A 17,658-nucleotide genomic window follows, 5' to 3' on the forward strand; every position below is an offset into this window, starting at 1 on the left:
CTCAGTTTTCATCTTATTTATGTTTCCTAAAAGCACATAGTCACTGTGTTACTCCCTAACCATATCTAAATTTCACCCTCTACCTGCTCTTCCAGCCTATTTTTAGCCAATGTACTGTAATATTGCTAAGACTGTGTTTACTTGATCTCACAAAATGTTTTCTGGAACACATTACAGAAGAAAAAACATATGGTTTGCTCTACTACAACTTCAAAGATCCCAGCCCAGCAGTGATAAACTCACCATCAAGGTGCAGAGAAGCACTACCTAACCACAGCTTTCTGGCAGCGTGTGACTTACACTGAATTCTGTCTTTATAACTGTTGAGTATAAGATCAACCCTCAAAACAGGTATTCATCCATTTTGTGTGTGTGATTTTTATAAACAGCACTGAAATAAATCTCTGTCAATCTCCACAAACTATAATTTATATAAACAATAAGTGCCTCAGATACAAAAAAAAAAAAAAAAAAAAAAACAGTTAAATTCACATTTTTACAAGATGTCTGTTATTCAGATTACATCTGAAAAGAAGAAAAATGGTTAGGTTTGCATATTTGCATCACCATTGTAAAAGATTAATCTAGGCATATCGCTTTGCTTTGAAGTAAAGCAGGAAACTATTATTTTCAAAATTATGCAACAATCATTTACCTTTTCAAGATGGTGCATGTCACATAGCATCTACCTACTTCAGTGAGGCACTCTTGCTGAAGTTAATGCTGCCTAGGATGTAATATTAGTGTGGGCGACACTGGATTAAGTATGAAGATTAAGTATGACATGTGGAAGTTTACAATGAAAGATTGACAACACCTTCAGTGTGCTGAAGAAAGAGACTCAGAATGAATGATTGACAGGATTGTGAAGGTTGTGACATAAAGATCATTACCAATTAAGATGGAGGTGAAGGAAGAACTGGGGTCAAAAGGGCACCTGCCTCGTCCTCTCTCAAATTTGTGCGATTCCAGTTGAAACAGATGATCCTTTAAAAAAAAATCACAGAAAACAGCATAAGCCCTGCAGGCAAATAAAAAATCCTCAGAGACCAACTTTAACTTTGTTATACCTTTGTTCTGAATTGAATTCATTAGGGAGTAAATGCAATTACTGTTGCTCACTGATATACTTGTAAAAATTATCTGGGTTTCTACAAATCACCATTGTGTTCTCACTGCCCAAAGAAGTCATTAAAATATGTAGTAAAATTTTACTCGTTTCATTTCTATGGGAGTAAGGAGGTAAGATTCCTCTATCTTTTCTCCAAATCACCTAAACATTAGATAGATATCTAGCCATGGAATGTATTTTCTTTCTTTAAACATTTTTTTTTTCCAGTAGTAAAATATATCATGCTGTGTTATCTTCTGTTGGTAGCTTTGAGATGTTTATATATATTCTTCCTAAAAGTATGTTTAGGAATGAATCCACAGTTATAGTTTTCAGAGCAGATGTGATTTCTAAAGTAAATTTAACAGAATATCAGCATAAGAAGTGTATAGGCAACTTCGTTAATTTTTGTTTGTATAAGGCTTTGAAGGCTGAAAATTACAACGCAAATTTTCATTTGAAATGCTACTTTTGTCTTATCTTTCTCAGAAGAGTCGAATAAATACTGCTGTCTGATGAAATTATCAAGTGACAGTCATCACCTTTAAAAAAAAATAATTAAAAAACAACAAAAATTATTACAAAACCCTGTGTGGAGAGTAAAAGTGAAACAGAGAGAAAGCTCATCTATAAGCCACTCAGCCATCAAGTGTGTAACTAAGAAACATTATAATAGTCTAGTAGTTCCAGTTTGAAATAAGTTTTATTCAAAAGGTTAATGAAATACAGATTATATAAACATATCAAATAAATTCAAACTACCTATTCAGTAAACTAACCTCAGATTCAGGTTGCTAATATAATATTTTTAAGGCATAAAATCACCTCCATGACGTAAAATAATGGCAGGACCTCCAAATCCCCCAGAACTCTGATGTGGATCTACTTGGATCTCTCCCTGGATCTTGCCCAAAGAGGTCCGGGAGCTTTTTAATGATAAAAGTCAGATTTTATTAGACTGCAAATTAGAATAATTCAGTATTTCATAAGGGAAAAAAAAAATCTCAGTGTATCTACACTGGACAAAATAAAAATAAATAAAAAATGTTACACTTTTTTTTTTTTTCCCCTTTTCATACTGTGTCCTGATAGTCCTTGTATAGTTTTATGATCTTTTAGTCCTTGACATTATAACAGGTTTTTTTTTCTATTGTTAGTTACATTTTTTTTTTTTTTTATTTGGGGAGAATCTGTGGGAAGGTGTTATAGTGTTTGTGTCTCAGTCCCCAGAAAGTTGTGTTTTTGAGAGGCACAGAAACTTGATTATGTGTCTGCTTTGTTTAATGCTTCATGCTTCCCTCTCCATTCAGGTCACCTTCTTGTGTCCACCCATCCAACTCTAAAACCTATAAATTTTTCTTCCCAAGCAAAACTAATATTCCCTTCTCTTTAAATAGAGAAGTTATGCTCCTAACTGTTCATGGCAGTTAAGTTTTCCTAAAAGAAACATAAAATATGTACAAGTAGAAAAGGTGCAGGAGAGATACTAACCATTGCATATGATGGAAAACTAATAAGATAATTAAAAAATACAATAAAATAAAATAAGGAAAGTGGGAAAGCTGGGGAGCTGTTAGTGCCTACTCCTGGATGATTAATGGAATACCTCTATGTATTTCATATTGTTGTACCGATCTTTCATTCCCATCTGTCTAAATAATACATGATTTTTTCATTTTTATTTTTTTTCTGCAACTTCTGGTCAGAATGTAAGAATTCCATTAGTTGGAGAATTTCCATAAAAATGGAATGTAACCCAGAATGTAGGTCTGGAAAATAAAACATCTGTTTCTTATCTACTTGGAGTGAAAAAGCCACCCCAAAATAAAAATAACAAGCAGAAACCCCACAAAAGCTCGTAACAGTCCTAAAGCCCATGAAGTAACAAGACACTCAGCATCTTACATCTCCAGAAGCTCCTTTGCTGATGAAACCTGGCAGATTACCTACAGTTGTGCCTGATGTTAAAGCTGATGCAGCAAAAATATAAGCATTCTGGGTAGAGAGCAGTGTTGCAAGAATACTTTATCAGCTACAATTGTGCATCAGTAGTAACTATTCCCACCCTGCTCTTGGGTAAATGTCAAACAATGAAGAAAAATCTCTGTGTGTGGAATTCTCAACCCCATTCCACACTTTTCAGACATTACATACATACCTTTTTATTTATGTATTTATTTATTTATTTTTAAATTAAATACCATAATATTTTGGGTCAACAGTAGAAAAAGAATAGCAAGAAGAACTCAGGAAGGGAAAGAAAAAAATTCTGAAATTACACAAAGGGACAAGGAATTCATAATTTTCATAAAATATCATATAAATGAATGTCTGATTTTATTTATCCTCTAATCAGGTATTAAAAATAAAGTTACTCATGAGAAAGCTAACCTTCTGGGACCTTAGCTAAAGTATTCGTCAATGGATCAGCTTAATAAAGAAAAAGAAGAAGTTGTAGAAGTAAAAGAAGAGACAAATTCAGAGCTTCAAATTTAATATAATTTCATAGTCTTAATACTTTGTTTTTTAAAAAAAACATTTGTTTTTTCCACAATAAAAGAAAAATGGACTTGCCAATGATAGGAAAAAGAAATAATATTGTAACTTATTGAGGAAACATACGTAAAGTGATAAAGGATGGAAACAAAAATATTTTGAATCAATATTTGTAGAAGTTTTGTTATTTATATCTTGTGGTTTATACTGTAAGGTCCATATGTCATCCTACAGAGGGAACAAAATGAAATTTCCCTGGACAATATGTGATCTCACTTGTTTATCATAAATCAGATTTCATATTCAAATCTTCTCCTGGTAAAACTCCACTCATACAGACCATTGAGACTTGGGGCATTGTGGGATTCTTCCAGAAGATGTGGAAAGATTTTGTGTCACTGTACTCCAAAGTATAGTATGACAATGAAAAGTTACTAACATAGTTAACCATTCACCTGAGAATTAGAAAAATCAATGGTGAAGATAAGCCCATCTCTTTTAACACTCATGACATATACGTGTTTAATACAGCTAACCGTATAACTATGAATGAAAACATTAGGCAGCATACATAATGTCCCTTCATTATCTATATTTTAACAGCTGGAATTTCTGAATAAGGATTATAACTTAAATATATAAACCCTTGCTAACAGTAAAAGTAAACAAAAGTTTGAATTTCAATGTAACTTGGAAAAGTTTTTAAATGAATCTCATCAGTCTTGATACAAAACAGGATGCACATCTAATAAATGCTTTCAGATGCATGAAACTGTCTGAAAAGTCACTACAAAATGTAAGCAGGGATTTCTGCAGGAGAGATTTTCCACTTTTATGTTTTAGGACAGCATACCAAATATTCCATGGTGGCAATAAGTTATTCCCATTACTGAAGCAAGTAACTGAAGATCAGGTGTTAAATGTGTCAGCTTCCAAAGGATGCCAATTTAAATGAAATAAGCGTTACACATTAATAACTGGCTTTGAAGGCTAATACCATAATTCTAACCCTCCTTGCTGTTTGTGACATTGGAATACTTTGAGAAATGTCAGAAGAAAACTGACAGTTTCCTCAAAGATTATCCAACACAGCAATTTAACATCACAACTTATTTCATGGGCACTCCTCAGTGGTTAGGATAAAAGTCATGCAAAAAAATATATGTAGGACTGGGAGTGGAATTACTAATTTCTTCATGTAGTTTGGACAAAAATGGTGCTCTGGGTTTGATTTATGATAACTGTGACTCAGAAAAACTTATACACCTTTAAAATAATTTTGTAGTTTAAAAGGATAGAAGATATTTCCAAGGGTGTCAAGCATTTTACCATTAACTTGATATGAATTGATAATTTTAGACAATGAAGAAGAATGTTGGTTATAAGTAATAATGAAAGAAAAGGTCAATCAGAGACATTAAAATTTAAAGATTGTATTTAACTTTTGTAGCAGAAAATTGCTTTCTTTCATGCCGAGTGCAGCTTTGCTCTGGTTCAAGACAGCATTTATGCATGTGATTAATTTAAAACATATGCTTTCTTCCACTGCTATTCAGCAAAGTACCTAAGCCTATTCTCAGCTTTAATGCAATGTCTGTATGTTTTGACTAAATCAGGGGCTTAAAAATATAGAGGCTTTGTTTGGGATTTCCTATGATACAATTTTTATGAGAAAAAATAATTTGATTTTCAGGAAGTGGATTTCTGTTTCACTCTTAATTGTTAATATTTTCCAGGTAACAAAAAAAGTAAAACATACCACAGTGCCATTTTTAAAGGAAATTTAAACAATTTCAGAACCTTTAATTACATTCGTAACTGTATATGAGTACTTGCAAAGTGTAAAACCAAAGTCTGCTCTCCAGGAGACATTTGCCTTTTTATTGTTATTATCATTATATTATATATATATATATATATATATATATATATATATATATATTGCAGGATGGTAAATCATATTTAAAGTATTTTGACAGTCAGATTTTTATACATTTTTTTGTGAATGCAGTTCTTAACATTGGATATGTTACTTACTATCACTAAACTCACTGCACAAAATTCATTCTTAGTACTAATGAGCCCATAATTACATGACCTTAGAGTATGAATGGCATTTCATGCAAGAGCTATTTGTTGTGTTTCATATTCTAGGGGCCATATATTTTGAAACTTTTTAAAACAAAACTAATAAAAACTATGAAGGTTCACCTGCAAACAGTGTTGAATGGTGAAACTGTAAAGTAGGGATGCATTGCTTGTGAGAAAGAATGAAAAACTTTTTTTTTTTTTTTTTAATATGGAAAATAAAGGGAGAATAAACATTAAAGATTGATCTTATTTAATTATAGGGTTCTGATTGAGGAAGAAAAACTGTTGGGATAGGACAGTACACATTGGGACACACTGACTTCATGAGGGAAGAACGTGCTAATGGACTCACTGACTGAATGACCTGGTAAAGTGGGATTTCAACAAGTGTCATTGGATTTGGGCTCTGAAGCCCAGAGCAAAAAGGAGAGCTGCAAATGGAGGGGGTATGTTAAGGAGAGGGATCCTGCGGGGTTCTTCACCATTCTACTGTGCAGGAAGCATGTTCAGAAGCTTTCATGGCATCTGTGTACACTGGTGCACAAGAGCTGGCAGATTAACTCTGATTTGGGAAGTACTCTCTCACACAGTACTTCCATTAAGGTCCACTGCAGTTTTGCCTTTTTTACTTGCATTTATATATTATCTTTATGACAATTACACTGAGACCCTTGTCACAAAATAATGGATATCATTCTTGGATTCACCCATTCTATACAGTCATTGTGTTCTAATACTGTCTTAAAACCAAAGAAACAAAACAATAAAGTAACACATCGGAAAACGTGATTTAAGAACTTCACCAAGTTTGGTATCCAATGGGACAACATTGCAGCTCTATTGACTGCTCTAAGCTCCATGGGAATTAATGTAATTTATGAAATCTCCAAGTCAGTAACAAACTTTATTCTGTGGAGAATAGAATTTCAAGGTATTCAAAATAGCAAATATGCTATTTATAAACAAATAAAGTATTTGATGCTCATATGCACTTTCTCATTTATTCATATAATTTTTAATTCTGGTTTAATGTAACATTATACCTTTAAAGTCTGGCATTTTGCATGTTTATATGCACCCATACACACTCACATGACCTAAACTAAGGAAAAATGAACTTACATTAACGTTAATCATATATAAGATTTGTCTTCACTGATGTAACTGGATTTTTTTCTCATGTGAGAAATGAAAATCTAGTCACTAATAGAATATATTTTTGACCACAGAATAAACCTCATATTGATTTAATTCTTTTTTGCACTATAACATTTTTAGTACAAATACACATCTAGGAAAGATGAACCTTGACTTCACCATTAAAAAAAAAAAAATAAAAAAATCTGAAAAATCACAAAACTTTTCAATAAATCAGAAGAAAATATAATTCAAATGCAGGTCTCCAAACCGAATTCTGACTCCATAATGACCTGTATGTCCATAATGATCTGTATGTCTTCCTCATCACATTTTACCTCACTGGTAAAAGAGATAAACACTATCTCTTTTCTTTGAATAACAACAGAAGATATTTATTGAATCAGACTTGAAAAGACTTACATCATATATCCTTTTTGTATTGTAGCCCACACTTAGACAATAAGAAAAGCTTGTATTAGCAGTTTCTGATAATTAGAGTCCCAAATATTAGATGGATGCCTGATTTGTATAAATCCAAGAGACTCATTAAAAAGTTAAAATTCTAAAACCAGTAGAAAACTAATTGGAGTTTATAAGACCTTCTCCAATTGCTAGGCTATTTAAGTGAACAACTAGGATGCTCCAGAAGTGAAAAAATACCTTATATTTCATGATGTAAGGTCTTCTAAAAAAATTCCAAATGTTAATTTTCAAAAGTATCTGGCAAAAGCACTGGCAAAAAAATAGTTCTGCCTGTTGTCAGAGGATTACTAAATTTGAAAATTATGTCTTCCATGTTTATTCAATGGTTATTTTCTGATCCAAATACGGATTAAATAATAAGGCTAGGGTTCTCAAAGAGCCATTTGAATTTAGATCTCCTCTATTTGACATAATTGAGATTTCTTTTTTTTTTTTTTTGGGGGGGGTTGTATTTCTTCTCAGGATCTGTTTTCAATCCTCTTACTCTTCAGTGACATACTGAAAAGATCAATCATCCTTGTAGTGGGTTTATGTGGGTTTAAGCAGGATGTTCCACTGCAGCCCTTGGAGTACCATGGTGGAGCAGGGTTCCACGCTGCAGCCTGTGGAGGAGACCATGGTGGAGCAGGTGGACCTGCACCGACGGAGGCTGCCGCCTGTGGAAGACCCCTGCTGGAGCAGATTCCGGGCCGGACTTGTAGCCCATGTAGAGGAGCCCACGCAGGAGCAGGTGACCTGGCAGGAGCTGCTGCCCGTGGGGGAGCCAGGTTGTAGCAGTTTTCTCCTGAGGGATGGACCCCGTGGCACGGACCCATATCTGGAGCAGCTCTGGAAGAGCTGCTGCCTGTGGGAAGCTCACGTCAGGTCAGTTCATCAAGGACTGCATCCCGTGGGTGGGACCCCACAGCACAGGGGACGAGAGTGACCGAGAAGGAGCGGCAGAGAAGAAGCACTGTAGACTGACCATGACCCCCAGTCCCCAGTTCCCCTGCGCCACTCAGGGGGAGGAAGTGGAAGAGGGTGGATGGGAGGGAAGGTGATTTTGGTTTCTTTCCTTTGTTTCTCACTTCTCTAGCTTGTTAGTAATAAGCAATAAATCTTACTATCTCCTTATACCGAGTCTGTTTTGCCCGTTACAATAATTACTAAGTGATTTTCTCATCCTTATCTCAACCTTTGAGCCCTTTTCACATATTTTCTCCCCATTCCTCTTTGAGGAGGGGGACTGAGAGAGCGGCTGTGATGGAGCTCGGCTACCCACTCGAGCGGAACCACGACAATCCTATGGTACAAGAGTGCATAAAATATTACAGACATTAAATCCTCCTTAAAAAATCAAATGTATTTTTCAGGTCAATTCCTTTTATTCTACATTCAAATGATTAATATACTTCAGGCACCAGTGAAAATACGTGTTTAAAATCTGTAGCTGCGTCAGACTGCTATCTGGGTTTGCTGAAGGATTAGAAATATGTGACTTCTGTCAAAATATCTGGCCTAAAGTAACAGAAATAATATACTTCTCTGAGTTAGTTCATGTGAAATACTCCGGCAAAAGAAAAAACTGCATATAGAAATCATGGGTATCTGTCCTTGGCAGATCAGAGTTATGCAGAAGTGATTGAATTCATCAGAATTTTAGGGGACACACTTTTACAAAACCTTAACTTAACAAAGATGAACTCATTAAAGTTTTATGGTATATAGGACCATTGCCAACAATAATTATAATTATATTGCAGTAGTATTATGGTTGGTATATATGAAAGTTCCAGAGACCCCATAAAGAATCTCTAGAATAAAAATATTTAAATATTTGTATATGGAGATATAGTCTTATGACCAGGAGAAAGAAGAGCTACAGAGTGTACAAAAACTATGCACATAAGCAAAGGAAGTTTAGTGAGGAACTGCTCTGTATTTACACAGAACAGAGCCTAGGCAGCCAAGAGTTTCAATTTTTCTTGATTTTGACAGTCTAAACTTGTCTTGAGACTGTGAGGGTCACACCAGAGCAAATGCAAGATAAAAGTATTTTTATCTGATGATTGTCATCATAACAATTAGGGGAGAAAAGTCATGAAAAAGCAAAAGATACAGCTCTGTAGTTTGAGGCTAGATTACAGGATTTGATGATGAATGGAGGAACAGATGCATTAGGCACAGAGAAGACAATGATTACATTTAACTGCATTTTAGAAAGAAAGAGATACTCTGGGGAAGTGCTCTCTGACTAAGGGAGCCTTAGATAGCTAATAGTCCTTCCACAGAGCTATAGAAAGGCATGCCAAAATGGGCTTTCTGGAAGAAAGGACAAAGGATTGGATCCACTGCCTGAGGAGCCTCCAGCTATTTGCTCTTGAAGACACAAATGAACTGCAAGAAATATTTCTTTTTAGTTTACTTTATAATCTGGAATATATATGTATATTGATAGATCAAGAAAAAATAACAAAAAAAATCATTCTGAAATTATATAAGAATTATTGAGTATTAAAAGTGTATTTTATAAACCTGTATTATCTAAATCCTGTCATTGTTCAATTTTTGCTGGTTTTAATTATGATTACTAACACCTTATCGTGTAGTACCTCCACTCCTCAAATAATGCCATGGAATACATAAGGTACCCTCTCTTAGAAAAATACTTTCTATCATAAATAAAGGTGGCAGAATCTAAAAATTGGTATGATGAGGACTGGAATGTTTTACCTATCCCAATCAGATTACCACACAGGTGGAATATTTCTTTCTCTTTGGGTTAATAACATTATACCTCTGTAGTGATTCATTCTCTCCTGACCATCTGTCTTTAATCTTCTAAAAGACAGGCTTAATACAATGGACAATTCATTTCATACGGGTGATCAAATCATAATCTCTACCGATCTGCCAAATTAAATTTAAATTTCAGATATAGACATATTTAGATAGTGCCCAAAAGTCACTCACCCCATTTTATGGATAAGGAGTACTGTCGAACGAACCTGTTCTCTGTTACAATGTGTAAGACTGACTGATAAGACAGTCTTACAACAACTGTGCTGATATAGAATACTTGGTTTTCTCTGTGGCATTTGACTTAACTACATAGCTATTTGATGAAACAATCTGCATTGTGGAATTATTAAGGAATTAACTGCTTATTTATAATAAAGTATAGTTGTTATTAGGTACGCATTGATGAATCCTCCTTTTCTGAAGGTTTTCCTTAGTTTTTGTTTCGTTTTGTTTTTATAGAAAGCTGATTTTTTATATATATTATTTTTATTATTTATTTATTTATATATTTATTTATCTATATATTTATTTATTTTAATTTAGCATTGATTTAAACAAATATATTACTTCTTTAATGGTGAAGTTTACGGATGATACAAAAAGACTCATCAGGCATAACTACTAAGAGAAAATGTTAATAAGTGCTCTGAGTGTGTTCAGGTTATGGAATACTCTAAACACAAAGGTCAGAAGATGACAAAATATATTTTAACACAACCATATCCAAAGCGGTATATCTTGGAAAAAGGACAACAGTTTATATCATAAGATTTTACTTAAGAATTCCCTAAAAAGTGAAGGCTCAGATCTTCATTCAGTCAAGCTACCTTCAACTACTTCAACTACTATTATTTGGGATCTTGGATATGATAAGTGCCTTTTTACAGCTAAACGTAACAAGCATCTCTGGAAATCTCTTCATTTACCTTCTTATATGTGACTACTAATTATTTGTCTCAACTAAATGTGTAAAATTAACTGGAATAACTTTGGGCTCCAGAGAGTATCTTTGAGTCAAGTGTGCAGAATACAAAAATGAGAATTTTCAGTGTGATGCTGTGCCAAGAACTCAGCACTTGAATCTGTGAAAAGAGGAATCTCAAACTGAAGTAGGGAAGTGACCTTGCCTCATCAAATGCCATGTCTAGTTCTAGTGTCCACACTTCAAGAACGTGTAAAAATACTGCAGAGTTCACAGGAAGGACACAAATATGGCTGAGGAATCCTTGTGGTAGTAGATTTAAGGAGCTATATTTATTCAGCTTATCAAAAAAGTGAAGAGGTGGCTTGATCTCTGTGTATAGGTACTTAAATACGGAAAAGATGTGGAAATGGTAGTAAGAGAATTTTCAACTATGCTATCACAGTCATATCAAGGTTAAATGGCAGGAAGTTGAAGTTAGATAAATTTAACCTTGAGTAAGTGGCAATTTCCTAACTTCAAAAGCAATTAAATATTAGGACAGCTCACCAATGAAAGAGTGGAGTTACCATTATTTGGATTATTTAAAATGGCAATACATATTTTCCTAAATATGCTTTAATTCATTATCTGGGAGAAATCATCCATGCAATGTGTGACTGATCACATAAAATGTTCAAGTGATCCTTTCAGGCCTTTATTTCTATTTATGCAATACTAATTATTCCTTTCCAAGCAAAGCATTTGGAAGAACAGAATTGCCCATTCTTTATTAAACTTACTGAGCTTCACATATGTAACTGTTCATAAGGATAATTATTATAACTGTACCTCAGAAACTTGAATTCTCACATAGACATGAGCTTTGCTTAGAAAGGAAAGTTTTCATGTCATAAAAGGATGTTTATCTTTTCTCAAAAGTATCAGAGATTGTCCAGTTTAGAAGATGGTATTCTTTGAATCAGTGCAGAAAATCTTTTTCATGTGTTGCTTATCTAGTACTTGTTTATTTTCATAGGGATGTATATATAAAAAATGGATTGAGTAAGAAATATTTCTTCAGATTAAGGTTGGTGTTGGTCTTTTTTTCGTTTGTTTGTTTCTTTTTGCTTGTTGCAGCACAGAACCTTTGTTGTTTTTTGGTTTTTTTTTTTTTTTTTTTTTTTTTTTGCTGCGATCTTAGAGATAATATTAATTTAATTCATTTCCTGTCTGAGTTTAGGTAACATTTTAATCTCTCTTGAAACACATACATATTTCACTTCTAAAACCTGAAATCCTTTAATCTAAATGAAATTTGAGGCTTTTGGATGCTTTTATGTAATTTAACAGCCTGTGAGGTGGCAATTCAGACTAGATGATATAATGATCCCTTCTGGTCAAAAATTCTATGACAGTGAGTTGCTTACTTGATGTCACTTTATGTACATGAACTCTTGACATTAGTTTAAAGATCACTCAACTTAACTAATAGTTTCACATGAACTATAGGTACACAGAACTTCAATAAGAAAGCATTTTCATAGTGATTAGCATTGCAGATTCAAATGCACAAATAGATTGTGTTAAGATTTAGTGGATGGGTATTTAAGTGGTGTCTTTTTATCCTTCCAAAGAGGAACACTATGTCTCTGAGCAAATATTTTCAGGGCAAGAATTTGTCACACATTCTATTTAATGAAGACTGACCAACACCCACTTCTGTTTGATCAGTGGAACCAGATGTTCCTCCTCCCTAATCCTATGCAAACTGAGAGCGGAGATGAGGTAATTGGGAAAACTATGGAGATGGAATAACTGTGCAGATCATTGTTTTGATTATAAAAGGATAAATCAGAAAAAATATCTGAACATAATAGACATAAATATGTATAGAATTTTGTTCCTTAACAATCTGAAATAATGATGACTTTACCAAATGTTGGTCAAGAACATAAAAATTTTGCCATGTAAATATTAAACTAAGATATTAAACTGGAATACTCGCATGTTCCTGTAAAGGCTATTTCTTTCTAATTTACATGTCAATTCACTTCAATTGCTAAAGCAGGGGGGACTTATTTTACTTAATTTTTTGGGGGGTTGAAAGGCAAATGGAAAGCATAATGCACAGTTGAACCCTATCCTATTTTTGTTCTGAATATATAGAAAAACAAATGTCACTCCTCTAACCCAATGAATTATTAAGAGAAACACAGATTAGAAAGACAGGAGAAATTCCAGTTTGAATGAACTGTTCTACAAACAAGTACACCTGCTACTTCACTTTAGGGTGTTTCTTTCTAACAGGCCTGAAAGACTTGGAATTTAAAGCTGTTGTTCCCTGACAAGCAGAATCCCATCAGGCTAATTGAAGAGGAAAGAGCTTAATAAACAGTACATCAGATTAGAAATATTTAGGGTGGGTTCCCTGAAACAACCAGGGTGTTTTGTGGAAAGGATGACTTAGTCCATCAGCTTTCTGAGGTGGAGAAATACAGCTGTAGGCAGTTTACTTAGTTATATGAGGCACTGAAAAAGGTACTCTGCCAGCTCTACATACACATTTAAGATTTACAGCATGTTCTGGAAGAAAAATTCTTGATCATAGAATCATATAATCATTTACATCGGAAAAGACCCTTAACATTATCAAGTACAACCATTACCTAATGATACCAAGTCCACCACTCCACTATGTCTCTAAGTGCCACATCACACATCTTCTAAATACCCCCAGGGATGGTGGTATTTCTGCCCTTCCTGGGCAGCCCATTCTAATGCCTATCCATCCTTTCTGTGAAGAACTTTTTTTTTCTGATATCCAAGTCTAAAACTCTCCTGGTGTAACTTGAAGCCAATTCCTTGTGTCCTATCACCTGTCACATGAGAAAAGAGACTGATGTGCACCTCAATACAACCTCCTTCCAGGTAATTATAGAGAGCAATGAGGTCTCCCCTCAGCCTCCTTTTGTCCATACAAAACAGCCCTAGTTTCCTCTGCTGATACGTCTAATGCACTGTTCTTTACCACATCTTCCTTTCCCTCAACAGGTTTTTCTCATGCAGATAGACCCTAGTCTCCATAAATCAGTTGTGTCTTATTGTCTCCATATAGTTTGTAAAAAACGTAGGATATTATTTCTGCAAATTGTTTTCTTTTGGTATTTCCACTCATTTTGCAGGTCCTATGGAGGTTGAGTATTACAACAAATACACTATCTGTATTTGGTAGAAATCCCATACATTTTTAAAGCTACTTCATGTTTAATAAGGCAGTCTGGACATTTGAAAGCTGCTCCTAGAACCTGCTGCTCTGCTGAATAGATAGCTCATTAAGAAAAAAATATTGTCTGACATCTTCATCTGATTTACCTAAGGTTCATCATAATTCATCTAGGGTATTTTGAGCTACTTACAACAGTACAGAACTGTTTTACTAGCAAGTAGATGTGAAGAAACATTGACTGATAATGGAAAACGTTTCTTGTTCTCATCTTCTCCTACAGACTCATCTTCTTATCTACTCATCTTCTACTACAAAACTTTCTTTTTCCTGGTGGTATCAAAGGCAACAGGAGTGACAACAGTGGATTTGACAAGAGTTGAAGCAGAGTAATTTTTTTTCCCTCTACTTTCCTTCATCTTTTTTTCATATTTTGTTTGAAGACTTATCTCATTTTGTTCTCACAGAACACGTGGGAAGGATACATATTCAGTGCATCATGGGAAATTGAGGTTGGAGGGCCTCTGACTCTTGCTTTGTTCACACACACACACAATTTAATTGTAATAATATGAAGGAAATTCTTTTTTGGATGATAGACAAACCCACCTTTTCTGATCTGGATGGCCTTTTTGACATTTGGAAATATTTCATGAAGTCAGTGATAATGAACTCACTGAGCAGCTGGCAATTACCTTATGTTTTGTTGGAGTATGCTCTTTTGGAAACTCCAGCTTAGTTCTGTCTTCAAAATCGGCAGTCAAATTTTTCCGTATTTGTAACTTCTAAATGGCAGAAAAGTATTGGGTAATTTGTTGAAATGTTTAGATTTGGGAAAGCAACATTCATCAGAATCAAAACAATTAGAAAGAGAGAAAAAAATCAAAAGCTGTTTGTTGCTATCATTGACAATAATTGTATATTTTTAGAAAGGTAATATATTTATAGGTAATAATGTAATAATTATTGCATTATATACATACATATATATTATATGTATATATATTACATTATATATATATTACATTATATATATATTATATGTATATACCTATAAAAACTTTATAGGTAATAAGGTAATAATGCTGGCAGCAACATTATTAAAGTGACCACAACAGCCTGGATTTCCACAGCAGTATCAATTAAAACAATATTCAAATAAAATAACTGTATTAATCTGTCATACATTTATTTTTTCAAATGGTTATGTATATGTATATTACGTATCATAGAATTTATAAATAATTTGAATTAGTAAAATATATTTCATGAGACTGTAGCTGTAGAAAAAAATTATGAGGTGGAATTCAACAAATCCAATAAATGTTGCTTATTTTTTATATGATTAACATGCTCAAGTATAGTTATTTAATAATATTTAGTTGAAATAATTAAAAACTTCAATTATTTAAAATAAATGTAATGATATCTCTATAATTATGATCTATAGATACTACTTCTACTATATTTCTATAAGCCATTAAAAGCATGAAAGATGAATTGAATCATTATATAAGGTATCTTAATATAACTTTATTGTGAAAGATTTCAATTACCACATAGTAACTTAGATTAATATTTTTTAGGAAAACTGATTAGGGGAAAAGGACATTTTTTACTGTTTTTTTTTTTTTTGTTTGTTTGTTTGTTTGTTTGTTTTTGTTTTTTTGAGAAACTTAAAGGTTCTGATTTTCAGTAAGTTACAGGAAATAAAGCTCTGCCAATTAATCAACCAAATTCTGCCTGTTTTTGAGAAAAAAAAAATATTTTGTCTTCACTGATTGCTGACAGGAGTCCAGTGTTCTCCAAGACACAACTCAAACCTGTTTTGGATGAGAAAGTATGCATTTGTAGTTGCATAGTAAGACTATGCACTTGGAGGAAGAACACTCTTTTTCATAAGACAGAGTGCACCTCACAAAAGCATGCTAATTATTGAATCAGGATAGAGAATAATGTAGAATATGAATACAAGCATGAACCCATTTTTGGGATATTATCACAGTCCAAAGGAAGAATTGTTATACTCCATTTTCTTACCAAAAAGATATTCAGAAATGGATGATTTAATGTAAGCATTCATTCAGCAACAAAATACATTTTTTCCTGCAACATGGGACTACTGAGACACAAGAGCTAGAATCTCAGCTGGTTATTTTGTTCCACCACACTGTTTCTCTTTGTATTTTTCAGTAAATTGCAAGGGCCGAGGTTATAGAAAATACAGTCCTTCTATCAAGTTCTTAAATGTCTACAATATCTAACTGTTATTAATATGCACATTAAAATTCAAGAACCTGCAATCTTTTGCTGAGAGGATTACATCTTGCCTTGTCAGTATTGCTCAGAAAGCAATACGGACACTTAATTTAAGGTAGAGACCACAAAGCAAGTATTTCTTCTGTGTTCATAATTCCATATGGGAGACTTAATGCTTTATATGCTCTGATAGCTAGGCATGTAGATACACAGACGTCTGCTAAAATGATTTTTTTTTTCCTCCCACATTTGATAACCCAAAAGGTCTGCAAAGTATCATTGTTAAAAGAAGGTATAGAAACAGTCAAATATAAAAGATCCCAAAGATTCTTTACAGAAGTAACCTACTTCACAAATCAATTTAGATTTTTCTTATAATGAAGTTCAATATATTTAAAAACTATGAATATTTTTATATATAAAGAAAAAATTTTATATATTTTTATATATTTTTATATATAAAGAAATGTTCTTTATATGCAGTAACTACATATTATAAGCTAGCATTTACCCCTTAAATAAAAAGTCTCAGTTTTACTAGATTTATTTATTTATTTATTTATTTATTTATTAGGAAATAACAAAAAAAAAGCAGCAGTTTTTGCTGCTGCATAGAATGGAATGTTCTTATATTTTTAAGACTGCTTTTGGTATGGACAAATTTTCTTTTGTTGTGTTGTGTTATTTTATTTCACTTCATTACAAATATTTATGTAGAGACATATTTTTCTTGTAATGTCTCCACCTAAGATTATAATTCTCTTCTTAATCAGTTTTCTGTTCCCTGGAAGCATCACTAGTAGCTGGGGAGCAAGTTAACAAGCCAGATGGGCACAGAAGGGGTGGTGGTGCGGCTCTCTATATTAGAGAGTCTTTCGAGGTTGTAGAACTCGAGGCTGGGAATGACAAGGTCGAGTCCCTTTGGGTTAGGATCAGCAGGGACAACAAGGCTAGTGTCCTGGTTGGGGTCTGCTATAGACCACCGAACCAGGATGAGGAGACGGATGAGGAATTCTACAGGTCGCTGACAGAAGTTGCAAAATCGTCAGCTCTTGTACTCGTGGGGGACTTCAACTTCCCTGACATATCCTGGAAGCACAACACAGCCCTGAGAAAGCAGTCTAGGAGGTTTCTGGAGAGCGTGGAAGACAGCTTCCTGACGCAGCTGGT

General features: G+C 33.7%; 1 protein-coding gene across 1 annotated transcript in view; it reads right to left on the reverse strand.

The window, feature by feature from the left end:
* Positions 1-819: 819 nt before the first annotated feature.
* The window catches only part of LOC311222194 (semaphorin-3E-like), a gene marked incomplete at its 3' end in the record, with an annotated part of 114,587 nt that continues 97,748 nt past the window's right edge, over positions 820-17,658 (reverse strand). The window contains exon 5 of the mRNA XM_084306359.1: positions 820-987. Coding sequence (XP_084162485.1) covers positions 820-987 — 168 coding nt within the window. The remainder of the gene's footprint in view (positions 988-17,658) is intronic.

The sequence above is a fragment of the Netta rufina genome (assembly GCF_964035555.1).
Source record: "Netta rufina genome assembly, chromosome: 1".
Taxonomy (NCBI): Eukaryota; Metazoa; Chordata; class Aves; order Anseriformes; family Anatidae; genus Netta; species Netta rufina.